The sequence below is a fragment of the Epinephelus lanceolatus genome, chromosome 10 (genome assembly GCF_041903045.1).
Source record: "Epinephelus lanceolatus isolate andai-2023 chromosome 10, ASM4190304v1, whole genome shotgun sequence".
Taxonomy (NCBI): domain Eukaryota; kingdom Metazoa; phylum Chordata; class Actinopteri; order Perciformes; family Serranidae; genus Epinephelus; species Epinephelus lanceolatus.
Window position 1 is genome coordinate 35,943,537 of NC_135743.1, and position 10,318 is coordinate 35,953,854.

Consider the following 10,318-nt stretch of genomic DNA (forward strand, 5'->3'; position numbering starts at 1 on the left):
GCCTCCCCTTCCTGTATGAATAGTGTGGCTGTGAGCAAGAGGCAGTCAGGGGACATTCAGCAGTAGCGCCTGCACTGCTTGGCTGCATTCTCGCAACAGATCCGAAGCAGGAGGGCACCAGGCCATGCATAAACACTGAAAGAGACAAGGGGAGATAATGGTGCCCAGCTTCTCTTAGGAACTGAAGAGCTGTAGTGGTCCATGTTTTCACTGCCAGACAGTCTCTGTCTTTGCTAACAGAGAGCAGTGGAACTTGTGTTCGCATTATATAGTAGATTTAAAGCTTTTTTTCATTCATCTCAACTCTTTTCTTCAAACATGGGGTGCTCCTCATCTAGTGCTCAGACTGTTGACCAAGAGAAAAGACCAGGTACAAAGCCAGAGGAGAGCAATGGAGATACAGTGGGTAAGTACTAAGTGTGTAGCGTTCAAATGTTCAAATACCTTTGTGTGTTTTTATACTGGTGAGCATGAAAAATGGTTTCTACATTTTCTCTAAATATGTACAGTAGTTGCTCTAAGTCACTTTCTATTCAGCCATGTCTTGCTGAGGCGTGTGTGACTGCTGCCGGTTGGTCTGGAACACCGTGTGCTTTCTCACTCAACTCTGCTGCACAACATACTACACTGCCTCATGGAGAGAATTATTCATGTTCACCCATTTCCTCACCAGAAGTGGTTGGCATTCATTTTTAATCAGCCATTTCTAGCTTGATGTCCATTGAAAGTGTGTTGACACAAACTGCATTGCATGATTTACTGATGAAATGAGGGCTGATGTGTATGTCTATGTGCATGTTTAATTCTCAACCTCATTCCACAAAGCTAATTGGGCATATACACATAGGTGAATCAGATTGGTAGAACTTAGTGAGGACTGTGTTTGACTCTTCCAGTAGCTATGTGTGAAAGCCAGCTGGGACTGTTTTGCAGCCATTCTGTAGCCTGAGGCAAGAGTTGTAACCCAACCCGTTTGCTGCCACTCTGCAAAAGTCTGATTTGTGACTTAAAATGTTTTTCTGCACGCAACGAAGAGCATCTACCAGATCAAACTGATGTGATCCACAGTGGCGCCCCTGGAAAATTTTCATAGGGGTGGCCAGATGGGACCACTGAAAATCTTGGGGTGGCACACCAAAACCAAAAGCCATAACTGAATTTCAGGAATTTGCTCAATTTGTTGTAGTATATAGGCTACTTATTTTACAGTTAAAGTAACTAAATATTTGATGTACATTTACTAACACAGGTGCAGTTAATATTTTGAGTTCCACAGCAGTCCTGTTCTGATGTGTTATGTATCTAAACATGTTAGGCTAGTTTCATTTAAAAGACAAATATACAGCTTTAATTTGAAGGAGTTTGCTGATTGCAAGGAACAAAACATTTATTGTGAAAAGCCTTCTTATGTTTAGGAGAGACTCGTGGATAACCATAGAACCCATTTTCATTCAGATATCTTAAGGTGAGAGGTCAAGGGACCCCTTTTAAAATGATCATGTTGTTTCCTTGCTGAAATTTCACCTTACTTTGGAGCATTGTGTAGCCCCCTTCCTGACAAGCTATGCTGACATGGTTGGTGCCCATGTATGCCTTAGCTTGTTTAGTTTAGAAACTAATTTAAAAGCACTTGGATTGTGGGTCCACACCCACAGCACGCCAGCGTACGGCTGCAGTGTGACAAGTAGGCGGCATCTGCACACCATTTGATAGTTTTTGGAGCCATCAGATATGCTGGATCCGCCGCTAAATTTCAGCAACAAGAACAGCGTATACGTCACCATGACCTCATACAAAACACAAACAAGTCAAGGGAGAGTGACAAGACAGAAAACTGATGGATGTCATTCAGGCTCGAATAAAATCATATTGTGAGCATTACTTTCCATGCAGACAATTATTTGTCAGCTAGGAAAGCTACCATGGCTTTTGCCCTGTAGGCCAACATTGATGTTTGTTTTGTCAGCTGACACTTGTGTGGTTGGCTGACAGATTACACTTCATTTCAGTAGTTTTTCTGGTCCTCGCCATTACGTGTTAAGCGGTGCACCTGCACACTGAAATGGAGTGGACCCACTAGTTTAAAAAATTAGTGCACTACAGCCCCTGAAAAACAGGATTGTTGACCACCATTAATTTTCTCCAGGGTGGGCCATGTGTATGAGGTGGGCATGGTGCCCCCAATCACCCTTGGGGGCACCACTGGTGATCCAAAATTTGATGTGCATCTTCTTGATGCTTCCAAAGTTTGTATGCAAAGGTTTTCTCGAAAAGTGAGATTATCATCTGATAATGAGTGTTTGAAATTTGCTCCAGGAATTTACAGCTCATACAAACAATAGATGCAGTATTGCAAAGGAGCCAGAGGAGGGTCTAGGACATTGATGCCCTTTTGAAAAGAATACAAATGATTTGTGACTGCTCTGATATTCCTCTGCATGGGAGTTTTGCATGTAAACATACAGTGATACTCTGTGGGATATTGCCTTGGTTTGTTTTGCCTTGCATGTGGACACTATGTTCAAGCGTGTGCAGACGCCCACCAAGAGGCCTGACACAGACCGTGATTGTCCATTCACTGGTTCAACCCACTGGTACATGGCTATGTCATGGCACAGCTGCATGTACAGTATGTTCTCCCTCTATCTCACCACAAACACATGACAGCTACTGTCCGTGTTCATTTTTTTGCATATGATTGCTCTAGCTCATGTCAAGTACAAGGAAAGGCTGTAGTCTTAAGGAGAGTAAGCGACTAACCAAAGCCCAATCGAGTGATATGTACTTATTACACCTGGCATAGTTCCTCTGTATTCATGTACAGCATTTCCATCTTCCACTATGTCACTGTGTGATGTTTATGTCAGGGCATTGTCTCTTCAGCCAGCTAGCTTTGGTCACCTGGAGAAGCTTGGGTCCCTTTCCAGGCTCTTACATCACCCCAGGAAGAAAACCACTTATTGTACTCTTTGCCCAAGCAGGCTTCTCTAAATGTGGCTGAATGGGTGGAGGTTTAAATCATACAGTGTACAGTCTGTCTAACAAACCAGCTGTATGCCATCCAAGCCACCACTGGTCCCATCCCCTGTCCGGGCCCCACGTCTGCCCCCCCTCCCCCTCTGTGCTCTTGGCCAGCCGTGGCACTGTCTGTTTTGACTGGGATCTCTGTCATCTTTGGCTGCTAAATCATGTTGACACGCGGGTCATCCATGCCTGGAGAGGCTGTCTCTGTCTCGACCCAAACAGACTTTTCAACACCAGTTCTGGCCTGCTGGGTTTTGTATTCTTTGTGATAGCTGGTGTGTGAGGTGGATCTCTGCTTAAAGAACTCTGTTGGAGAGCATGTTTGAAATCTATAAAAGGAAAGTGTGTTAGGTCAAAGCCATTATAAGGATTTAAAGGTTGTGGGAACATCTGTCTGAATACTTTTACTTTTGCAATTCTCTACTTAAATGGGATATTATTGGAAATATTTAACTTCGCATAAACACTTTTTGTGTTGCATGATCTTTCATTGCCTCATTTTCATCTGACTTGCCAGGCCGTCACATTCCCTTCCACTCATCACTCTCAGCTCTTTTTACCACTTCTGACAGACAAATAAAATCAGGAAGCTGCAGCGTCCAAACCAACCACCCGCTGCCCATTCAGCTTTCTGAACCCTTCTGGTTTGTCTCATTTGTGAACAAAGTCCAGCCGGTGTTTTTGTAAAGAAGTTAGCTGCAAAATACTGTTGAGGGAAACTGTGATGACACACTCTGTTAGGCTGTTGTGATTCCTGTAACTGAGCTGTGCTTTGCAGTTCGTGACATTTGAGTTTAAGCATCCAAGCCCACTATTGTTCTTCATCTCCTGTATTCTCTCACCTAAGGGCTGATGACTTGTTCACACAGTTATAAGAGGAGGGGTCAGGGAATGAGAAGAAAGGTAGGGTGTCTCTCCAAAGGCTGCAAAACTGTTGTCACGTGTATTTCATTTCCTTTGAGAGTGACTTGCGTGTCCTCTGGGCTTTAGACAAGCACAGGCTTCAATAAATCACATTTCCACCTACGGAAATGAAAGGATGTTTTCCCTAGCATGCAGTCTGTGTGCTTTATTGCTATATTTCCCCATCTCCAGCCTTCCGTGGTGAGTTAAACTAAACCAGTTTGTAAATACACACATTTTATTTATTCAAGAAAAGAACATGGAGGAACATACATAACACCCTGCAATATGTCTGATGATTCTTCATTGAGTGTCGCAGTTAGGATGCACTTGTGAAATGTTGATGAGAGTGTTGCCATGACAAATTTGGGAATTTATTAACAAAATCATTTAATGATTAATTTGGCTCAAGGACCCCCCAAGAAGTTTCAAGCTCAATCAATTGGAATCTTCTTTTTTTGTTGCTCAGCGTTGTCATGTAATCGTTGTCATAGATTAACAGGGCATCACTATCTGAAGACTGATTAGTGCCACATGCTTGCCAGTCGTAAATCCTAATCAAGCTTTTCTTGTCATCCCTGTGTTGACAGCAGTCAGAAATGGTATTATCCCAGAAGATGCACAAACCATCGAGGACCAGATGCAGCTGCCTGTGCAAACTGCCTTGCCTGACGATCTTCAACCAAAAGCCGATGAAGAGGCGGAGGCCGTGTTAGTAGCCCTGGAGGCCCAGGAGGATCTCGGCTCAGGGGAGGACCTCCTGGCTGCTCCTGAGCCTCAGCCAGAACCTGTCGCCCCTGCAGAGCCAGCTTCAGAGGCTGCTGCTCCAGCTGAAGCTCCTGCTGAGCCTGAGGCTGCTGTAGAGGTGGTGGAGGCACTACCCCCTGTGGAGGAAGCTGCCCCTGTAGAAACTGTAGTGTCTGAGGCCGCTCCTGCTGTTGAATCTGTTGTAGCTGTGCAGGCAGAGGCCCCTGCTGTTGTTGAGGAGGTGACCGCTGAGCCAGCTGAGGCCTCTCCTGAAGTTTCCACTCCTGCTGTTGAACCTGTTGTATCAGAGCCAGCAGAGGCCCCAGTGATTGTGGAGGAGGCGGCAGCAGCTGTAGCGGCTGAGGCCCCAGCTGAAGTTGCTGCTCCTGTGGAGGCAGAGGCCCCAACTGACAATGCTGCACCAGCTACTGCCTCAACAGCACCATGTGAATCCTCAGGACCAGGTGAAGCTGCAGCACCAAGTGAGGTTTCAGCACCAGTTGAAGCTGCAGCACCAAGTGAGGTTTCAGCATCAGTTGAAGCTGCAGCCCCAAATGAGGTTTCAGCACCAGCTGAAGCTGCAGCCCCAACTGAAGGTGTAGTACGACAAGAAGCTTCAGCACCAAGTGACGTCTCTGCACCAGCTGAATCCTCAGCACCTGTAGAGGCAGCACAGTCTCTTATAGATGCAGAGATTGCTGCCGCAACTATTCCAGTGATGCCTCCAATATCACCAGTCATTGTTGAGGCCCCAAGTGAGCCTCAGCCTGCTGTTGAGGAGGCAACCGCACCCCCTGCTGCCCCTTCTGAGGCACCCTGCCCCTCAGAAGCAGCTCCAGCTCCAGCTCCAGAATCTGCTGCAGCTGAGCCAGTACAACAGGCAGAAGTTCTACCATCTGTACCAGCTGTTTCAGAAACCCCCTCTGAAGCAGCACCAGAAACTCCAGCAGCAACTGTGACCTCAGAGGCTGCAGCAGACAGTGCAGCCCCAGCAGAGGCTCCTGTGGTTGAGTCCACCCCAGCCGAAGCACCCTCGGCAGCGGCCCCTGAACCCACACCTGAAGGTATGCTCTCTATCATTTTACAACAGTAATAGAGAACTAAACAGATTCCCACATGGGTCTATGTAGCTAGCTATTTAAAGCAGATTTTCATTTATACACGTGACAGTTGACAGTTGTGGCAAGGGCACATTTCCCTTACGACTGTTAACAGCTGTAGGATGACAACAATAGGATTCCAGTAAAAGATGGCTGCCATAGTTAAAGAGAGTTCTGTATGTCTTGAGGGAGTTCACAGCTCGGTGATTTACATGATTACCGATAAGTCGAAGTGTTTTCTGGCAAACCTGTCATGCTAACTTTGACTTGAAGGCGTCATACCGTGTTTTAACCTGCTTGATAAGGCGTGATCCACCAATACTGACAGATAGGGAGGGCTGACAGTTTTGGGTGGAGGTCAAACAGTGCTGCATTGCCACTGGCTGAAATAGCTGGGAAATCTATGCAAACATGTATTAGGTACCAAGCATGTGCAAACAAGCAGAATGAGATGAGTAAAGCCAGAAAAACTCAGTAATGTGTGCGTGGATAAGATTTTGTTTACATCCAGGTAAACAATTAATGGCCCCCCACTCAGCCAGTCTATCTTCTGGTGACACATACAGCCAAAGTAAGACCACTTTACAACATCACCCCCTGCCAGTGGTAACTAAGCAGGTATCCAACACACACATGGTTGGCAACACCAAACTTTCAGTTCTTGTAATAATCAATCCTACACATTGGTTCCTGTCTGTACTCCCGTGATTGGTTGGAGCTGACAGGATGAACAGGATATTGTTGGGCCGTGAGGCTGAACAGATAACGCAGTGTGAGGAATAGAAAGCAGTCACACACTCCCGGAGCGAGAAATGAAGGCTTGTCTTGAGTGTGTCGATTATAACAGCAGCATGTTGTCAGCACAACAGATCCAGTCACGCAACTCTCACTCATTGTACTCTATTGTGAACTGACTACAGAATAATCATGCCCTGCTGCTTCGAATTACATAAGACAATGTAAATGTTCTGCAAGCCTGACTGCATTCCAGTCCTCGTTTAAAAATGATGACATAAAACCACTTTCAGGGCTCATTTAAAGAGAATTTTAGTGAGTCATCACATGTTGATGATCACTCTGTATGATTCCACTCAGACCCTCTTTCACTGTTTAATTTTATTTAGAGTATGTTGTAGTTTGCACTGAAGCACATGTCATTACAGACACAGCAGCACTATTTAACGTACCTGGCCACAATATGTGGAATTTTACACCCTCTTAATTGATGCAGTTAGTTGAGTTATCCAAAGTATAAACTGTCTACAGTTATTGCCTTTACTGGGAAAGTAATGACTACCGAAACAATTCAAAATCAGTGTGCCAGTATTCAAGTGTGTATTCTGCATATTAACACATTAAATGCACAATGCCTGCAGTGGTCAGTTGCCTTGTGTGAGGGGCAGAGCTTGTGGTTTGCAGTAAAGCCTGCACCCCTCTCTACTACTTTCAAAGAACACGCTGTACTTTTAGGGCAGAGACGCCCCTCCAGGCAGCACGTGTAGAATACTGGCCTGGTGTGAAAGACATATTGCATAACATTTATGAGACTTTTCTCTGGAGGCTATGTTGTGTGCATGCCAGACCAATTACCATACAGTATACTGTGTGTATGCTCAGAGGCCAGGTAAATCACTAGTAAACCAGTTCAACAGAACCAGATGGGGCTAAGAAGGAATGTTACCTCTTCATTTCTCTTCTGTGATGCACTGTTACTATGTCTTTTGTTTTAGTCTTTAAGTTATATGTTAAACAAGCACAAAGTTGACTCAGCATGATGTGGATGTATTTTATCATGTACTGATCTCGCAATGTGTGTGTTTGCAGTGGTGGCTGTAACTGAGGCCTCTCAGGAGAGTGAGAAAGCCAAAAAGGAGGATTGAGTCGGTAAGAGCTCGACCACAAACTACACTTTAACCCATTGCAAACACTGTAGGATCAGCTCATTATCCAGTATACCTTTGCACACTGAATATACTCTTATAAATGCACAGAGCCCAGACACAACTTTGTAAAAATGACATGCATGGAGTAGAGAAAAGCTATATAATGTTTAGATGATGTTTGCTAACTCTGACAAACCTACTGCAATTAAAACACTGAATATGAACAGTTCAAGTCTATGCCACATCTTAGGGTTGTCTCACAATATTCTTTATCTTCTTTCAGAGAGAAGACATACACCAAAATAACGAAACCCCCAAAGCTACCATTGTATGACAACTCGAAGAAAAACAAGACGAAGCAATAAAAGCTACATTTTCAGTATTGTCACAAGCGCTGACCAAACTGTTCCCCAGATACATTAATATGCATGGTGCCTTAATAACATCTCATTTAGGAAATATCAGTCCTTCATCTGTAAATATGAATCTTTATAAGTTTTTCTACTGAGACCTTAAGTGCCTCTACATGCAGGCCTATGCAAAGAAAACACTATAAAAAAAAGACACACCAGGACAGGTTAGATGAGACAAGAGGGTGCACCAGTCTGTGAAATCTGTGAACTCTTGTGATAGTGTGATGAACTAGGGAAGGATACTTTCCAAAGTAAATCCTTATTACTTTTTAAAATAGCTGCTTCTGAGGAATACAAGCCAAATGTAACTGTGAATAATATTATGCAAAGAGTTTGAGGTGACAGAAACTCCAGACTGGGTGGATGAACAACACACTGGCTAGGTTTACACTGCCAGCTTAGTTTTTATCACCTGTAGGGAAACTGATTTTAAAGGATCACATTTTCACAGATTGGATTTTTAGGTGTCATGAAGTCTAAACTTTGCCATAAATCCACATTTTTGTTTGGTGTTTACACATTATTTAATTGCAGCCTTTCTAATCAGGTTAATTTAATTAATAGCAATGACAGTACTAAATGCAGAGTAACGGAGTGTACAGTGTAATACTGATGAGCACTACTGTAAATCCATGTTTCCTTAAGTTTTTTTCTCAACATCACTTTATTGGTTTCAATAGTAAAATCCTTTTTCTTTTTTTGCATAAGGAAGAAAAAATGCATGCAGATGATCACAGGAAGCATATGCACAAGATTAGTTATGACACAGTGAATCATTGCCAGGTTGAGGATGCAGATGATCCAGGTACTGATATTTCATCTTGCTGTTCCATGAAGCCATTTTGTGCAGCTGCAGTGTTGCTGGTGGATGTTTATAAAATTTTCTTCATGAAAATAAATGCCTTTCCAATGATAAATTGAAAGGTCTCATAATGCCTGGCAACGCTGATGTCATATGCACATTGGTTTTGGTGTGACTGCATTACATAAGGTACATGTGTAGCACAGTAAGAGATCACCTAGGACATGATTTTAAACTATCATTAGTTCTACATGATGTGTTTAAAAAAAACATGTAAAGTTCTTAGAAAATTATTTCAGTTGTGTAAGATGTGATGGATGTTGTGGGAACAAAATTTGTTTTGATGTCTGATACCTTTTTTCACCTGTTCGTTCGTCTCTGTAATATATTCTTTTTCTGAGCTTTGTCTATGATTCTGCTAACCTAGTGTACAGAATAAAGTTTCACTCACTAATACATGTGGTTTTTTTAATGGGACTGTATTTTCGTATATGGAAATCAATAGCCCAATGCATGTTTCTGATTCAAAAAAGAACATGCATACTTTACAGAGTGCCGAGTGACAGTAGGATACTTACATTATTCAAAGGTACAGGACTGACTCTTAAAAAGAATTCTTCTTCATCATATGGCCTATAGTCTCAAGACTTTTAAAAGTGCGATATTAGCATAACTAGGACTGAAACTTAGTTATTTTCATTGTCAATTAATCTGTGCACTATTGCCAGGATTCATCGATTGGTTGTTGATGATGAAGATGATGTCCTCACATGTGTTTATTTTGTCCACAACCCAAAGATGTTCAGTTTCCTGTCATGCAGGAGTAAAGAAGCCAGAAAAATATTCACATTTAGGAGCTGGAATCAGAGAATTTTGACTTTTCTTTTTGTTAAAAAAATACGCAAACTGATTTATCAAATATTAAATTAGTTGGCAACTATTCAAGGAATTGTTGCAGCTCTAAACATAACTGTTTTTATGCAGCTTAATTGCTGGTAAGCAGTTATTTTTCTATCTACTGCACTAGGCTATGATTTTCTGCTGTGCACACTTTCATAGAAACTTGGAAAGTAGTCCCTGGCCATTCAAATGAGTTATGATATTTTGTGCACTAAACATGCCCAGGCTCCACCACACATCATTTAAAATGAGTTTGCATAAGAGCTGCGTCAGCTTCTCACATTTCCAGTGTTTGAGATGATACAACTCGCCCATCAGCATGCTGTACACATAATGCAGTGTGCGATCCTGAGGGGGCAATCATTGTAGAAAATATGCCTGTTCATATTTCTTGTTATTTTACAGACAAACTAAACAATGAAGACTTGATCATTTGCTTTACAGTAGACAAGAGTTCATTAATCAGCTGATGTGCTGTTTGGCTGGAATATAACTGTGTGGACGCCCAGCTTTGACATGTGTTAACCTATCCCAGTTACACACATT

At 42.9% G+C, this 10,318-nt stretch overlaps 1 protein-coding gene across 2 annotated transcripts; it reads left to right on the plus strand.

The window, feature by feature from the left end:
* The first annotated feature begins 43 nt into the window (after positions 1-43).
* On the plus strand, positions 44-9,328 carry LOC117265270 (uncharacterized). Of its 2 annotated transcripts, none has more exons than XM_033639667.2 (4): positions 44-406; positions 4,518-5,738; positions 7,599-7,658; positions 7,941-9,328. In XM_033639667.2, the coding sequence occupies exons 1-3, from the start codon at positions 319-321 to the stop codon at positions 7,652-7,654; spliced, it is 1,365 nt and encodes a 454-aa protein (XP_033495558.1). In that variant the 5' UTR covers positions 44-318; the 3' UTR covers positions 7,655-7,658; positions 7,941-9,328. The 2 variants fall into 2 exon arrangements, with proteins under 2 accessions (XP_033495558.1, XP_033495559.1); XM_033639668.2 differs by having other exon boundaries at positions 48-406; positions 4,521-5,738.
* Positions 9,329-10,318: the final 990 nt, after the last annotated feature.